At 54.5% G+C, this 17,375-nt stretch overlaps 5 protein-coding genes across 5 annotated transcripts; 3 read left to right on the top strand and 2 right to left on the bottom strand.

The window, feature by feature from the left end:
- Positions 1-1,280: 1,280 nt before the first annotated feature.
- On the top strand, positions 1,281-6,674 carry CKM354_000017500 (uncharacterized protein; the record flags this gene model as incomplete). The annotated part of the gene is made up of 3 exons (XM_044795259.1): positions 1,281-1,588; positions 1,644-5,249; positions 5,303-6,674. 3 exons carry the CDS (start codon positions 1,281-1,283, stop codon positions 6,672-6,674), a joined length of 5,286 nt encoding a protein of 1,761 aa, XP_044651194.1.
- Positions 6,675-7,145: 471 nt separating this feature from the next.
- Positions 7,146-7,883, bottom strand: CKM354_000017400 (uncharacterized protein; the record flags this gene model as incomplete). Its single annotated transcript, XM_044795258.1, has 1 exon — positions 7,146-7,883. One exon carries the CDS (start codon positions 7,881-7,883, stop codon positions 7,146-7,148), a length of 738 nt encoding a protein of 245 aa, XP_044651193.1.
- Positions 7,884-8,721: 838 nt separating this feature from the next.
- CKM354_000017300 (tetratricopeptide repeat-containing protein EMW1) lies at positions 8,722-11,583 on the top strand (the record flags this gene model as incomplete). The annotated part of the gene is made up of 1 exon (XM_044795257.1): positions 8,722-11,583. The coding sequence occupies one exon, from the start codon at positions 8,722-8,724 to the stop codon at positions 11,581-11,583; it is 2,862 nt and encodes a 953-aa protein (XP_044651192.1).
- Positions 11,584-12,362: 779 nt separating this feature from the next.
- CKM354_000017200 (1-phosphatidylinositol 4-kinase LSB6) lies at positions 12,363-14,681 on the bottom strand (the record flags this gene model as incomplete). Its single annotated transcript, XM_044795256.1, has 1 exon — positions 12,363-14,681. The coding sequence occupies one exon, from the start codon at positions 14,679-14,681 to the stop codon at positions 12,363-12,365; it is 2,319 nt and encodes a 772-aa protein (XP_044651191.1).
- Positions 14,682-15,594: 913 nt separating this feature from the next.
- On the top strand, positions 15,595-17,248 carry CKM354_000017100 (uncharacterized protein; the record flags this gene model as incomplete). The annotated part of the gene is made up of 4 exons (XM_044795255.1): positions 15,595-15,875; positions 16,055-16,142; positions 16,313-16,719; positions 16,771-17,248. 4 exons carry the CDS (start codon positions 15,595-15,597, stop codon positions 17,246-17,248), a joined length of 1,254 nt encoding a protein of 417 aa, XP_044651190.1.
- Between the last annotated feature and the right edge of the window lie 127 nt (positions 17,249-17,375).

Genomic DNA, 17,375 nt, shown 5'->3' with positions numbered 1-17,375 from the left:
ATTGGGCTAGCCGGCCTGGGCAATTCAGGATAGTTTTTAGCACTCTCCGGCAGCCGCCCCATCGTTCCCCTCGTCGCCATCGCGATTTCTGCAGCACACCGCGCCGGGACCCTCGACGCCGCCACCCGCACCGCTCAGCAGCATCGGACAGGGCGGCATGCAGCGCTGGCCACGAGACTGCCCTTGTGCACCGCATCTGCGTTGTGCTTCCCTACCACACGACCGCGACGCGTTCTGCATCGACGCGCAGCCGGGTGGCGCGCGGCGGCATGTCCTGCAGCACGGTTTCGACGCCAACAAAAACTTTACCCAACGCGCTAGCGCGCTTTGCAGATTCGTGTGGACGAAGCGGCGCGATCGCCTACACAGCAGCGAGACAGGCCCACCCTGGTCAGACCCGCTGAGTACGGCGTCGAGAACAACGGTCGGTGGAAGCTATAGTATCGATGATGCTGACGCTCTCTCCATTGCCACTTCGTATGCGGCAACGGTGAGCTGCCGAGTGCGCGTGAGCTGGGCGGGTGCATTGGAGGACGCGTCAGACGCAGCTCGAAGCTGGGCGAAAGCTGGGAGCTCGCTGCCTTGTTGACGTTCATGCATGCTGTAGTGTATTCGAAGGACCCTCCAAAAATAGCGGCTGCACTCGCCACCACTGTCTCGCAGATGGCAGAACCCGGCCTGCCGATCCAGTTGAATACGAGCCACAGCGCAGTTGTAGGTGTCTGGCGACGGACTGTAATAGAACAATTGCGGCGAATAGGCCAGCATGCGATGAGAGTGGTGAGAGCGCCGTGCGGTTGTGGTGGTTGTGCACTATTTCTCCGAGTTCTGCTGCGTTTCTGGGTTGGCGTGATCAGCGCTCTGCCGCCCGCCCTGGAAAGTTGCGCCCCTTGTTTGTCTTGAGCTTGTGTGACAAGCGAGCCTCCCCATCCGATCCAGCGCCGCCCGTCGAGCTGTGGATTGTGTGTGGACTTCAAGGCACAACACCACCACCAACACCACCTCCGTGTCCTCGTTCGCCATCTGCCCTCACCAGGCGCCGACGACTCCTGCTTCACACGCCCGCCGAAACCTCACCTTCGCTTCTCGCGCACCACATTCGCTTCTGATCCGCCAACCAACGTTCGTTCGCCGTTGTCCCGCTCCTTCCGAAGTCGCGTCGAGGAGCACCACAAAGCTGGGAAGGCACAACTTGATACAGCCGCACGCCCGCCGGCGACCATCTCAACTGCGCTCTCCGCACGCGTCCACGCCCTCGCGGGCACACCTCTCGGCCAGCCATGGCGCAACATGGATACCGGCTGTCGACGTACTCGAACGCATCGAGGACCAACACGATGCAAAACCACAATCAGCCATCGTCGTCCCAGGTCTCGACCACGACGCTGCTCAATGCCTTGCACAGCTGCTTCAAGGAGGGCACGCCCTATGCGCTCGAATCGAGCACCAGCCTGGTCGTCAACACATGGCAGACGGGATGCAGCACTGGTCCTGATGGCCGATATGGCGGTGCAGTAGACTCGGAGCTAGCCAGGAGGACATGGGAACATGCTCGAAGGCGAGCAGAGGACGCGTGCATTGTTCTTGGGTATGCCCATCACGCAACGACACACAGGCGCAGGCAAGACTGACAACCGCTACAGCTCTCTCCATCAATCCACGCCATCACTCTTCGCACCCTTCGTCTCCGCCCTGCCTCTCAGCGTCCCGGGCACATTTTACACCGCATTGGACGCCCTGAAGCCTTTCTTGCGCACAGTTACACCTTTTAATCCATCTCTACCGCGGTATTCGGCGCTTTCTGCAACATTCACCCTTGCCCTGACAGGCGAGCTGACCGGCGCCTCCATCGCCCTCTCCACATCCGGCATCGACACGGAGGGCGGACTTACTCATATTCCAGCACAGCCCGGCTACAGAGCCTTCGACGTCTTCTACTATCTCCTTCATGCACAGTCGGAGCAAGAGCGTGAGGCACTGTCATTGAAACAGCCACATGAATATGCCCTTCTTCGGAAGACCGACACCTACGGTCCTCCTGCGTTTCTGCCCGCCGCCGACGATGCAGCAGCTGCAGAGGACTTCCGAGAGTCCCTCAAGGCCATTGGCATCAAGGGAAGGAGTCTCAGAAGTCTCCTCGCAGTCGTCTCCGCCATCCTTCGACTTGGAGACGCCACAGGGTACCTTATCGAACAGGAAGAGCTGATTGCAGTATGCGAGGAAGTGGCAGGTCTCCTTGACATTGACGAGGAAGTGCTCCTCAAGAAGTGTGTTACGGAAGAGCGAGAGATTCTGATCGGAGCGCTATACGAAGCTCTCGTGGACTGGGTTATTGCACAAGCCAACGAGGCAATCAGACATGACATTCGCACTGGCCGGGCCCTAGGTTCCAGCAGCGGCAGCGATGGTGCCATGACCCCGCCGAGCGCGGACGATATCGACAGCGTGAGCATTACTGTCATTGAGATCCCTGCCCAACATGTCGGCAAGGCTGTCAGCCTGAAAACAGTCTTCGACGACCGAGTCGGAATCAACCTCGAGATGAAAGAAGATGGGTTGCCAATCCAACCTACAGGCGCATCTGTGATCAAGGAAATGGACGCAGCTGTCCAAAAGTCAGAAGCCGACCTGGGCATCCAAGGCACATCTCTAAAGGAGCGAGAGGTCTGGATTGACCGCCGCCAGGGTACACTCGAGAAAGTTGGCGTCGAAACCGAGGACGAAAGCTTTCTGCGCCAAATGTTGTACCCTGTTTCTGGCCAGGGAATCCTACTTGGATCCAATGGCCGCTTCAACCTGATGAACACCCTTGGCAGCAGCAGAGTGTGGTTCCAATTATGCCTGCACCCGAGCGATGAGCCTCCGGAGAGATTTGCTAACGTGGCTCCGGGAAGCGTTCCGTGGTCTGCAGGAAGCGTCTCCAGTCAAATCCGAAGCTGGCGACTGGCTGAGTGGGCAAACTACAGGACCAAGCAGCTTGATTTCACCGCGGACTTTGATGTGGAAGAGTTCGTCGAACGCTACCGCCGCCTCGGATGTCATGATGGCCGTGAAGGAGTAGAGAGCTGGATTCTGGAACGCGGCTGGAGCAACGGCGAGGTCGTTGTTGGCCACGAACGCATCTGGATGCGTGAGAGTGCCTACTGGGAAGCCGAGAGTATGCTCGATATGAAGCCAGCTGACGACATGTCCGCACCCGGAATGCTTGGTGGAATGGTCGGCGCAGCTGGTATGGAGAGCTACAACCAAGGCCCGGGCATGAACAGCGGTTTCTTTGAAGACCCCAATCGCGAGACGATGCACGCCCATAACCCAAGTCAAGTAGCCCCAAGCAGATTGGGCGCGAAGTCGCTCGCTCCAACAGTAGCCCACACCATGCGCAGCACTAGTGGTGGTGACTATGGCCTCGGCTTCAAAGGAGACGACAAGCGAAACTGGATCGGATTCGAAGGCGAGATCGATGCAGAGCAGGCCGCAGGGAAGGAGTTGGTCGTCCAGAAGGTCACCAAAGGCCGCAGGATGTGGGTTGCCCTCGTTTGGGCTCTCACCTTCTGGATCCCTTCCTTCATGCTTTCCGCAATCGGCAGAATGAAGCGCAGAGATGTTCGACAGGCCTGGCGAGAGAAGTTTGCATTGTGTTTCCTGATTCTGGTTCTGAACTTCACCATCGTCTTCTACATCATTGCCTTTGGAAACCTGTTATGCCCCAATCGTGACAAGGCGTGGAATCGCAAGGAAGTTTCCTACCACCAGGGAGATGACGATTTCTTCGTGTCTTTCCGCGGCGGTGTCTACGACCTCAGCAAGTTCTGGAAATTGCAGCACTCGGACACCAACATCGATACCACGGAGGAGAACATGCAGCCTTTCGCCGGAACTGACGTGACTCCCTACATCGTGCCTCCGCTTACCGTTGCCTGCCCTGGCCTCGTCACCTCTACCTCGATCCAGCTCCAGAGCAACAACACCCTCCTGTACCCCAACGGAGAGCACAAATCCGGACCGCAATTCCAGCCTGACAGGACGACTAAGCTCAACAACATCAACTGGTATGTCGACGACTTCCTGCCACGCATGAAGGAATACTACAAGGGTCAACTCGTGTACAAGAGGTCTGCCGTGACAAGTGACGGCCAAAAGTACAGTCGCAAATGGTTCATCATCGATGACAAGGTCTACGACCTTACGGACTACTTCTACACGCTCAAGCAGCAGAACGACCTCCCGAGCTACAGCTTTTTCGCAGATGACGTTGAGGAATTGGTACAGAACAATCCCGGTTCGGACATCACCGAGGACTGGAACAACAAACTGAACTTCACGACCCGCACGAATAGCATGAACTGTCTCAACAACATGTTCTACATCGGTGATACCGACTTCCGCCAGTCTGCTCGCTGCCAGGTCAATGGCTACATCCTGTTGGGTTTCACCATCATCCTCTGCGCTGTCATTGCCATCAAGTTCCTGGCAGCTCTCCAGCTCGGCTCCAAGAAGAGGCCATCTCAACAGGACAAGTTCGTCATCTGCCAGGTTCCGGCATACACGGAAGGTGAAGATTCCCTGAGAAAAGGCCTCGACTCTCTAACTGCTCTGGCATATGACAACAAAAGGAAACTAATCTGCGTTATTTGCGATGGAATGATTGTCGGAGGCGGAAATGACCGCCCTACGCCAAAGATCGTGCTCGACATTCTTGGTGTCGATCCCAAGATTGACCCTCCTGCTCTGCCATTCAAGTCGCTTGGTCTCGGTGGCGAGCAGCTGAACTACGGCAAGGTATACTCCGGCTTGTACGAATACGAAGGCAATGTCGTCCCCTACATTGTCGTTGTGAAAGTCGGCAAGGAGTCTGAGCAGCAAAAGTCGAAACCTGGCAATCGTGGCAAGCGTGACTCGCAGATTATGCTGATGAGCTTCTTGAACCGCGTGCACCATCGATCCGCCATGAACCCACTGGAGTTGGAGATGTTCCATCAAATCAACAACATTATTGGTGTTGACCCGGAGCTCTATGAATATCTTTTCATGGTCGACGCCGATACCAAGGTCAAGGAGGATTCACTCAATCGACTGATCTCGGCTTGTGCCAACGATGCAAAGATTGCTGGTATCTGTGGAGAAACATCTCTGGAGAACGAGGAACGCTCTTGGTGGACCATGATTCAAGTGTACGAATACTACATTTCCCATCACCTGGCCAAGGCTTTCGAGAGCTTGTTCGGTAGCGTGACGTGTTTACCTGGATGGTGAGTGAATTCATTCGCAACGAAATGGAGCTAGTAGCTGACTTTTGATGCAGTTTCTGCATGTACCGACTACGCACATCCGACAAAGGACGCCCGCTTATCATCGCCGACAAGGTCATCGCTGAATACGCGGACAACAACATCGACACCCTCCACAAGAAGAACCTGTTCTCTCTCGGTGAGGATCGTTACTTGACGACTATCATGACCAAGCACTTCCCGTCAATGTCCTACAAGTTCCTTCCTGATGCCTATGCGCTCACTGAAGCACCTGCGCAATGGAGTGTCCTGCTCTCGCAACGTCGTCGTTGGATCAACTCGACCATCCACAATCTGGCTGAGATGATGCAGGTAGACCTGTGTGGCTTCTGCTGTTTCAGCATGAGATTTGTGGTCTTCGTCGATCTTTTTGGTACCCTCATTCTTCCGGCAACCTGCGCATACCTTGTCTACTTGGTTTACGTCGTAGCTACTGGAACTGGACAATTCCCGCTGATTTCCATTGTCATGCTTGCGGCTGTGTACGGTCTGCAGGCTATCATCTTCTTGGTCAAACGACAGTGGCAACACATTGGATGGATGATCATTTACATTCTGGCATATCCCATCTGGTCCTTTGTCTTGCCAGTGTATTCGTTCTGGAAGCAAGATGATTTCTCGTGGGGTAACACCCGTGTCGTCGTCGGAGAGAAGGGTGACAAGCGAGTCGTTGCTGTTGACGATGAGGGTTTCGACCCTCGAAGCATTCCCCTCCAACGATGGGACGACTATGCTACTGCCAACAACCTTCCTGGACGCCGCACCATGTTTGAGGAGAAGGACATGCACATGTACGATGCAGGTGGCTACGAGATGGATGACATCCGCTCGGTATATTCTAGTGTGAAGCCGGCTTCCACTATCCTTACGGGCTTCCCACAGAACCAATCCTTCCGGCCGCCGCAATCGCCTGGCCCATACAATGCACTTGGACGCAACTCGACGTTCTCGGCAATGACTGGCCGCTACCACGATCAGGCTACGCCAAATGAGTCGCAGCAGCGTCTGATGTCGATGGGCGGCATGAGCGACCACTATCGACCACAGTACAGCCCACAGCACCAGTCCACCGACAATCTTATGGGCAACATGCAATCCCCTCCGCTGTACTCGCATGGCGGGCGATCGCCCGTCCCTGGTGCCGGACCTTTCGGAAGCCGACCTGGCAGCACCAACCCACAATCTCTACACGGCTTCCAGACCCAGGGCCCGACGAACGAGGCCATCACGATGGCCATTCGCGAGTGCCTCGGTGAGGTTGACATGGACAGCGTGACCAAGAAGCAACTCAAAGCTTTGACAGAGCAAAAGTTGCAATGTCAATTGGTCGGCGAGAAGAGGGCTTTCCTCGATGCTCAAATCGACATTGAACTTGCTTCCATGTAGAACGACAAGCATTTCAGACTGATGGCGTTGGATTGGAGCTGCAGCAGAAACGTGTGAACAATTATGCATTGGAGGCGTTGTACTTTGGGATGGAAATGATGAAATCTGGACATGTGACCCAAAAACTTCGTCAATCAAAGCGCAAAGATTCTTTTTTGGATATTGATAAAAAGCACAAACAGCACAGGGTGGGCGTGAACTACGGGTGAGCCTTGTTTTATAAGGCGCGAGTCGCTCTCTTGGTTATTGATCTGAGGACTTCCTGAGGCAAAGTGGCTTCGAAAAGGCGCAGGGCTCTGTGTGGGACTCTGGTGTGTTGTTGGTAATATAATGAAACGACGAAAACTATGTACAGTGATTCGAAGAACTTTGACGCAGAATTCCTCCTCCCGTAATGCTCGCTCGCTAATGTGATCGCTGCGCCTCTCCCATGGTACCGAATATGCCACCATCGCTGGTAGATCTGCTTAATTACACCGACAGCCTCTTCCCCTCGTGCATAAAACTTCGTACATGTCGATCTTTTTTCCACTGCGCTGCTGCGTCGATTGTTGCGCACACGGAAACTGCTAATCCGAAAATGAACATGGGGATTAAGTTCCATCGCCAGGCTTCCATGATTCGGAGATGGAAATTTATTGCATTTCTGTCGCTTTGGTTGACGAGAGGAATTTCGAGTACTGCTTTGAACCAATTCTCTGGTGTCCAAGAATCTTTTGGGTAGGGGACTTGGTTTGGATAGGGTTGGTTGTTGAGTGATGCGGCGAGAGTTGTGTCGATGTGTTGGTTGGTGTGAGAGGATGTGAGAGTGAATGTGTAGATTAGGGCTCCGAGGGAGAGGAGCGTGGAGAGAAAGGTGAAGATTAGCCAAGCTGTGTAGATGATTTTGGAGAAGGTCGATGTGCTGGAGCGGGTGTTGTGTGGGTGCGAGGTTGCGTGGTGGCGGAGTTTGAGGGCGAGGATTCCGCCTAGGCCGATGAGGACGAAGGCTGTGCCTGCGGCTCCGTTGGAGGTGTGGCCTTGGTCTACGAGGAGGTTGAGGGGTTTGCCGTGGAGGGGATGGTTGCTGGAGGATGAGGTGAAGAGGAAGTCGCGGCCTGCTCGGGTGTGGAGCCATCGGACCATGGAGGATATGAAGGCTGTTTCGATGAGGGAGTCGAGCATAAGGAGGCCGAGCGCGATTTTGAGGGCGAGTGGTGGGGACGCCATGGTTGGAGGTAGTTGGTGTTAGAGTGCTGATGCTTTTGACCGAGAGCCGCGATCCAGAGGAAAGGCTTGCGTTAACACAATGGAGATAGAGGTGAAAAGAAATGCTTGCGTTCGTCTGAATGAGTGATGGGTGAGTTGTGACAGAAATTGTGAGTGCTTCTTCTTCTTAACCTGTTATGAATAGCTGACCAACGAAACAAGGCTCGCCATCCTAAGCTATTCTTTCTACACGTGGCGGAGGCCTACTTCGCTAATCCACTTGCCTGAAAGTCCATATGGGGCCAAAGGAAGCGACAATGGGTCGGGAGCGGGCTGAGGTCAGACTTTGGTGTCGAAGGATTGTTGCACAGCATGGCTTCGCCTCGTGGCAGCCGAAATAGACAGCCGGATGGCTGCGCAATGTTGGAAGCTTCTCTTTGCCCAAGCTCATGATGAAAAGGCTTGAAGACCTCGTAAAGCTATATCTGGAAGGAAAGTGGTCCTTCGGCGTGCAGATTCAGTACGTGGGCTGAGTTCGCTCAGGCCGAGCTGCGTGGTGCACGCCGGATCTGCCGTCAGCTTCATCGGGCGTGCCCAGTGAGGCAAGAGGTGCATTATATGGCATCTGAGGGGCATAATTGACCATGACAGTCCAGAGAAGATGGCCGTTGACACTGTACCAGAGGATGTTGACAGGAGAGAAGCATGGAGAAGGAAATGGCATCTCGGTTTCGCGGTACGAGCCGCCACTCTCAGCACAGGTGGGGCTGTGACTTGGTCATCAAAAAATATCGCCAGCAACGAATGACCGCAGACGTCAATCTTCTGGTGATAACCCGATTTTATTGCGACTTCTCAAATGGCTGACGCTCTGCTGCGACACTTTCAATCAACCTTACCAGAAGAACTCGCAACGCAGGTCGCACATTCCATCGAGAAACTTGAAAATGGGCAATACGAAGACATCCTGCGAAGTTCTGAGGCCAAATTACTGTTTGGCCATGAGCAGAATGAAACACTGCAGACCGTTCGACTGAGCGACTTTGACACCTGGAATGACTTCATCTTTCAACGAATGGGCATATTTTTGGCAGACAGATCGAGAGCCGAGTTGCAAGCCGTGGTCTTCTGCATAGGATATGCAGCACTACTGGCTTTTGTGCAATCGAATGTTACCGGCCCACCACTGGCTTTCGATGTTGCGGAGTCGCTTCTGCCATCTGATGTGGTGTCCGACAAACATGCTCGCCATACATTGCGACAGAAGCTTCTTGCCGGGTTCACCGTCGATGGCATTGCTGCGTACAAGCTCACGCCGAATATTGAGCTTTTGTGCTTAGCAGATGCCATCTTCACGAATCCTGCAGTCTTGAAGAACATCAAAGCTGCCAGGTGGGCAAAGTTGAGAAGTGCTTTCTTCCACCAGCGGCTCCTATCTGAGGTCTCTTCAACGATCCAAGAAGTGATATACGATGATCTTGGCCTACTGGACGATGAACTAACAGCAGCAAGTGACCGCACATTGCACGTCGAGTTCCTGCTGGAGCGAGCAAGTATACACATCCACCATGGGCTTGACAAGTTCGCGCGAGAGGACTTGGAGAAGGCCAAGGTTGAGAACCAATTTCAATTTGCATTGGTGGGAATGCTTGGGAAACGAACCAAATATCAGCAAAAAGATGTTAGCCAGCTGGTAGTGCTGGCAAAGAGTGCCGAAGACGGGGAGCAAGTCGAAGAGTCTTCAGGCTCTGCCACCGCTGCCAGCAAGACCAAGCCAGAGAATTTGGACCTGAACGATGACACGCTGCTAGAAAGCATATCTTTCACGAAGGACAAACCCAGTGATGTGTCTCTCACAGAAATGCAAAATTTGGAATCTCTACCGCCCGTACTCCAGTCACTTGATCCAGGCGACCAGCCGAAACTGCAACCTCTCGATTCCACAATCTTGCTCCTGGTGGCCTCGTCAATCACAAATACATTGCCGCAGAACGGTCTGACGCGAGAAGAGACACTTCCGTATGCTACGCGGGTTTTAGATGGCGGAAGCTCAAATTGGCAGGTCTATACACAGGCTCTTCTTGTGCGAAGCAGGATCGAGGGATACAAGTCTCGTACGATTGAGCGAGGTCTCCTTCAGCTGCAAGCTCTGGTCGATCAAGTCATTGCAGAGACAACTCCTGAACATTCTTCTAGCAAGGAGGATTCCGAGAAGTCGGTAGCAACTTCGACGTTCCTGCCGAAAGCGAAAGAGTCTGAGAGTGCGCCAGTGACAGAGCGAGTGAGGTATATCTTCCAGCTCGCTACCCCGACAAGATGGGAGCTAGAGGCGGAGCTTGCGTCTCGATGGGTCCAATTGGGTGGACTGCGATCCGCCCTTGAGATATATGAGCGACTCGAGATGTGGGCAGAAGCCGCACTGTGCTGGGCTGCAACAGAGCGCGAAGACAAAGCAAAACGGATTGTGCGACGACAACTGTTCCATGCCACAGGTGGCGGTCCAGAGAAATCAGAGGTCGATGTCGGAGAGGATGAGGAATGGCTGGGTCCCGCCAGAGATCCTGCTCCTCTTGATGCTCCTCGCCTGTACTGCATTCTGGGTGATATTGATCAGTCGATCGATATGTACGAGAAAGCTTGGGAAGTCTCCAATCAGCGATATGCACGAGCACAGAGATCGATCGGGCGGCATTTCATGGCCGCGAAAGATATGGTTCGCGCAGCAGAGGCTTACAGCAAGAGTTTACGAGTCAACCAGCTGAATCAGCAATCATGGTTCGCGCTGGGTTGTGCTTTGCTCGAGTTGGCACAATTCAAGCGAGCAGTCGAAGCCTTCTCCCGGTGTGTGCAGCTCGATGACACGGACGCCGAATCTTGGAGCAACCTTGCCGCTGCACTCCTTCGAACAGACGAAGACGACTCTGATGCGCCAGTGCCTTCAACTTCAACTGAACAATCTGCAGCTCTAGACGACGAAGATGAAACACAGCCTTCTCAACAAAAAGAGCTCACTGCAGGCGAAAAGCGCCAGCAAGTCCGTTTCGACGCCCTCAAAGCCCTCAAACGTGCGGCTTCACTTAAACACGAATCACATCGCATCTGGGAAAACGTGCTCATCGTCGCCGCTTCTCTGCGACCTCCTTCATACCAAGACATCCTCACAGCTCAACGACAAATCATTCAACTCCGTGGTCCTACAGACGGGGAGAAATGCATCGATGTCCAAATTCTATCCAGTCTCGTCAACCACATCATATCCTCAAACGAATCCGGCTACGATCCCAATGTCCCAGGCCTCACCCGCATGACAGTAAAATTCATTGACGAACATATTGTTCCATTAATCACAGGCTCCGCCGAGCTCTGGCATCTTGTAACAAAACTCGCTTTATGGAGAGACAAACCTTCCACTGCTCTGGACGCCGAAGAAAAAGCTTGGAGGGCGGTGACGAATCAGCCAGGGTGGGAGAGTAATGGGAAAGAAGAGCAGTGGAATGCTGTAGTAGAGGCTACAGTGCGACTTTGTGATAGTTATGAGAGTTTGGGGCCGAAGGAGAGGACAGAAGGGATGGCGGCTGGTTCTGGAGAGGTTGTGATGAAAGATTGGAAGTTTAAGGCTAGGAGCGCTTTGAGGGGAATTATGGGGAGAGGGAAAGATTCTTGGGAGGGAACGGAGGGGTGGGAGAGGTTGAAGGATGTTATGGAGCAGTTGAGGGGTTGAGAAAGAGGGACGGATTGATAGTCCGGCGGAATTTATGCGAAGCTCTCTACTAGGACAAGATCTGTGCCCGAACGCTCGCAGGTGGTACGTCGCATGAGCGATACTTGCTCGGCACTAGCTGGAGAGCTTTGTTTGGATGCTCTCTGAAAGTTTGCACTTTCAGTGTAGGCTTGTCGAAAGCGCAGGTCACATTCAGAGCCACTTGTCAGCTCAAGCGAGTTTTGAGGAAGCGCCATGCGTGGTTGGTCAATCGATGCCGTACTGCTTGTCGAAATCCACTTCTGTTAGCAATATTTGGATTCTTGCCCGCGCTGACTGTCACACAGGAGCCGTTCGCTCCCGCCGCTCGACTTGTCGGAGCGTAGAATGCGCGGTCGAGTCGTAAACCGACCGCCAACTGTCCTCGGCCCTTCGTATGTGCCGAGACGATGGCACGAAGCACATATTGTGCAAATAGCTGCTCTCGAGGCTGTACTCGACCCATGCCGCACGGGCACGGGCCACTCAAGTGACGGCCTCGGTGATGCTCATCGGTCGAGAAGTCAACAACTCGATCACGCGAGCACTTACGCAGTCACGATCAACGTATTGATCCTGGACCGCCTGAGATGCATCTAGCATTGTATAATGTAGACAGTAAGATCTCAACGAGGTTCCTCTATCACGCTGACGCTGATTAGAGATCGACATCCAGACCCCTCCTGGGGTCTGAAGCTTCTGCACTTGTCCATGCTTTTCAGCAGATGTTGGGGCCCACACAGAGCCATCTTATCGACCGACTAGCACCACTTGAAGACGGGCGCCCGACTCTTGACCATTTCGAGCCTTTCCACGATGACCTTCCTTGTTGCACCTTCCCTCTCTGAAGTGGCTGCATAGCCAAGATCTCCGTCATCTTCGCTGTTGTTCCTCGCGAAGCTGAGAGAGAAACGCCGTGACCTGGGCTGATTTGGCGAAGACATCCATTGCGTGCGGGGAACATCGAGTGATACGCGATGGCGATGATCGCCGGTTCGCGACCTGAAAGCTCCGGGCCGTTGCGTGTCTGGCGATCGCATTGCTGCTGCAGACAGCTTCACCTCCTTGGTGGCCGTCTCTGATGGCTTTTGCGATTCATGAACATCTTGAGAAGAGTTCTGCCGCGATGTGTTGAAACGATTGGGAACGAGTATGGCTTCGTTCGGCAGGGACGATCCATATTGTTCCAGCAGCTTGCCATCCATTGTCGAGGCTGATGGATGCGCAGCGGAAATATCCATTTCTTCGTCGTCCATCATGTCGATGGCGGGGGCACTGCCATTCAGTGCATGGCGTCTGTGTTCCTCCGCGTTCGCAGCAGCAGCTCTCATTCGCATCTCTTCACTGGCCCGCGGCAATGGCACAGCGACAGGAATATCGACCAGATCGTCCCAGACATGCACCCGGTTTCGTCGCGTAAGTTCGAGCGGCCCGTGGTCAGGTGTCTTCAACGTCTCAACAACGTTCCAGGCTTGTCCCTTCATCACAGCCATCTGTCTTGCGAACATTTTCTCCTGAAAGTCAGCATCGATCTCAAAACACTGTCGGAGCTTCACTTGCGTCTCGCTCCACCAGGCCTTTGACGTGAGAAGAGGCAAGAAGTGCTGTTTCGTCTTCTCTGAGAAAGGCCTTCCGATCAGACCGACCGGAAGGAACAGCCAACCGAATGGGTAGCTTCGCCATGCATCAGGATGTTTCCACGGCCATGATAGCGAATTGTCAATTGCACCGATCCTCGGCACAGCCACTTCTCGCGCTTTGCTAGGAGATCTGGACGCACTCATGCTCTCATTGCGCCTGTGATAGCCATTGGTGTCTGTTTCACCATTCGCTTTGGGTGGCTCCTTGACTATTGTCGCTTTGTTGGTATCCCTATCGATTCGGATCATCCAGTTGTCTGAGCCTCGGTCTGTGTTGCGCATTACATAGTCCAATATCACCAGCTTTTCGAGCTCCTCTCGAAAGCTTTGCTGAAGCTCTTCGGTCCAGAATTCGGAATTTCTCCCGGCTTCAGCTGCATCGTCCTCTTCATCTTCGGTGTTGTAGCCATCAGTCGTGGCTGTCGTGGGCCTGTTACTCGTCCTACTGCTCGGTCGACACGTCTCGTCCCATCTCTTTCGGCGCTTCTTCCGTGATGGAGCATCTCGAAAGCTGGGGTTGTTCAAATCTGGCCACGGATGTTCCTGGAAGAACTCTGTTGCCCCTTTGAAGCCCTTCAAGAACACCTGGAATGAGCCCAACTTTTCCGGAAATGGCCTGCCTTTCCTGTAGTATGCTCTTCTGTCCATCCAGTCGTAATGGAAGCTTTTACTGCTGAGTCCAACTACGTCCGTGTAAGGCACAAGGTTCGTCCGTAGCTGGCAGTCTAGCACATATGCCGCGGCTTCTGAAACGTAGCTCAGGTTGGGAATGAGCATTGCTCGTCCGAAGGCAAACGGGAACAAATTGCGGTGTATCCACTTTGTCCACTTGGGGTTTTTGCTGGCATACGGCTCTTCATCCTTGGGTTTGAAGACGCCAATCGTCTGCCCACCACTATTGCGTGCGAAGTATGACCCGCTGCTACCTTGAGCAATCAATTTTGGATGTAGGCCAAGCTCAATGGCAGTCCGCGCCGATTCGACCAGGTCGTCGAATTCCAACTTTGAGAGCCGCTCTGTGTCGTCGCGCTCATTCTCCAACGTCTCTTTCGTTGCGGGCCTGATCCAATCTGGTGCATGAAATACAGAATGATGTATCTCCAGCTGCTCCTCTTCTGTACTCTTTCCCTTCACTCTGCGCCGTTTGAAGCGGTCTTTGATCTCTTCTGCCCAGCGTTCCAGCCTCAGGTTGATTGCCTTGATGTCCACTCCGCTGTTCGCTCGCCGCCGTCTGCCGGGTCTGGGTAATGTAGAGCCATCTGGCATGCGCATGGAGCCGCGACGACCAGGCTGTATGGGCGCATATTGGGCATTCGGGGAAGAGATTACTGCCGGATCGACGAACGGGTCCTCGATGTCGGAATACGCCTGATCCTCCTCCTCTTCCTCTGCCTGCGCAATGCGGGCATATCCCGAGGCCGCTGGACGTTTCGACGACATGATCGAGCGATGGGAAGGGCCGTAAGATCAATGCAGTCTCAATCATCGAATTCGGCTAAGCCATGTCGGCGGTGGGTGGACGACGCGAAGTTGATGGCACGTCGATACATCCAGGGACGAGAGTCAAGCCACAGTGACCAGGATTGAGCCACTCGCGGACCGCGGGCGGATGATCGACCAACGCGCGAGTTAGGAGGTAGGAGCCGCGCAATAATCTCCGCTGCAAATGAGTGAAGGTGTCGTCAATATCCAATGAATGCCTCGCTGATTCCGCGACTGCTCGGCGACGTGCTGCTTCAGCGAGATCGCAGCGCAGCCGGCATTCGATCCGGGCACGAGGCTGTAGCTCGCGCCACGACATAGATCTGAACAAGGCAGGAACTATCAGCGCAAGATTTCACTCCGGAGGGCAACGACGAGTATGGCCTACGCGGCAATACGCACGACGACGATGCTGCACTTCGCACACGTTGTGCACGCTGCGAGAGCGCCATGGTTGATGCCAATGACAATGAGCCGAATCGAGATGGGCGCTCGGCTTGCCGTTGTGGGCGCTACTGCAAACGCCTACGCCATGATCCCGGTCTCAATAATGTTATCTTATCGAAGCAGGTGCGACCCTTCGTTATTGCACTTTCTCCTATTGCAATCGCTGTATGCTGCCCTCTCTTGCTTCTGCAACAACTTCTTATTCATCAGCCCAAGAGCATTGGTGCAGTCGTCGAGCATTGGGTGTGCCATTGTCGCTTCTCCTACATACCTGTAATTCTAATAATTCTTGTGCTGGACCACGAATCTCGCCCACCTTTTGCGCCCATCCTCTGCAGCTCTGAGAGTCAATGTACGACATCGACATGCTTTACGACAAGTCCACTCACGCTGCTCCGCCCGCGAACGACCTCTCGCCGATTCAATGCTTCAATACGCTGTCCCCAACGCATCGCAACCATTCCACAAACCGCCAGCTGTATTCGCCGAAGCCCCACGCCCAACCAGCAGCATTGCGCATCGCGACCATCACAGCACCGGCGCGAGCATACCCCGACCACCCTCAACAGCGTCGACGCACTCGAGCTCGCATCCACGGCAGGCCTCGTTCAGCGGACGAATAGGGACGGACAACATTTCGTTGGCGACATTGGCATCGCTCGCGGCCAATGCGCCTGCTGCGGTGGTGAGCCATAGCGGAGACAGGTATGTGCATACACACACCCACGAGTTCATGAGCGGCCTCACGAGCAAGAGTGCGAGCGCTGCGAAGCTCTGGCGGTGCTGGAGCAGGGATTCCGCTGCTGAATCCCCACTGCCGGCGTCTCGTTATCTCGGCCAAGACAGCATGCACTGAACTAACGTCTTTCTCTCTCCACCCACAGCACTCGATCGAACACTCCCGTCAGCACCGTGGCCATGAGCCAGAGCGCCCCCGCGACCGCGGGCTACGGCAACCAAAATGGATCCGGGGTGAGTTGTCAGCCAGCGCTGTTGTCGCCCATTCCCTCGCGCTGCTAGCCGCTTATTCTTCGCGCCTTATCGCCTATCGATACTCTCCGCAAATTGTCGCCCTCGACCAAAACTCAAATCGCCTAGCATCAAGCACCCACGTATGCGCTCCTAGCTGACATGACCGACAGCCTCCCATATGCGCCAACTGCCAGACCTCGACGACACCGCTGTGGCGGCGCGATGAATCCGGCTCCGTACTGTGCAATGCCTGCGGACTTTTCCTCAAGCTGCACGGACGCCCTCGGCCTATCAGCTTGAAGACGGATGTCATCAAGAGCAGGAACCGTGTCAAGGCCTCGCAAGCAAAGAAGAGAGACAGCCATGGCGGAGAAAATGGCCTGCAACATATGTCCAATGGCTATCCCGCCGCGCATCCGGACATGGCACATTTGCAGCATGCCGTACAGACTGGACACCAGCACGGACTGCCCATGGGCAGCGGCATAGTGGGACATGCCCACGACCAGCAGGCTCGGCCAGGCTCGCCTAACTCCATGGCGCGCAGTCAGACGCCCGGCCTGCACCAGCAACACAGGTGTGTCTTTCGCAAGTCCCCCACTGCCGCATGCCTGCTAATCGAGCCTAGTAACCCCAACATCGCACCACAGCACATCTTCGATACAGTGTCCTTACCTTCCGACACCTTCGCCAGTCCGTCATTACCACATCTCGCGCTCCAACAGAACGGACAGCAGAACGGCCAGTTGGAGCAGCCTTCGAATGTGCAAGATCTGCTCAGCCAGAACGTGACCCTTCGCACGCGGGTGAGCGAGTTGGAGGTCATCAACGACCTCTTTCGAGGCCGAGTAACAGAATTGGAGCAAAGCGAAAACCAAACGAAAGAACGAGAGCGAGCGCACGAGGAAGAGGCGCAGCGTCTCACTGCAGAGTTGGCCACTGCTCATGCACGCGCGGCGGAGCTTCAGCGTAAGCTGGACGAGCTTCAGCAGACGCACGCAGAGACGGAAGATGGCCCTGCGCGGAAGAAAGCGAAATTGGAGAGCGGGAATGGAATTGACGAGACTGGCCCTCAGGAGGACAGTGCACAGGCGGGAGCGCAGTAACAGTCATGCATTTCTCGTCGTTGTGATGAAGGAAACGACCCAACAAAAGTTGTTCTGCTGTTGTGGCCATGGCATCTGACATGGCTTTTGTTCTGAAAGCTCGTTGTCTTCTGACGAAAGGCACGGC

Source organism: Cercospora kikuchii (assembly GCF_019650295.1).
Source record: "Cercospora kikuchii DNA, contig_00001, whole genome shotgun sequence".
Classification (NCBI taxonomy): domain Eukaryota; kingdom Fungi; phylum Ascomycota; class Dothideomycetes; order Mycosphaerellales; family Mycosphaerellaceae; genus Cercospora; species Cercospora kikuchii.
This window is presented reverse-complemented; position numbering and strand designations above follow the sequence as displayed.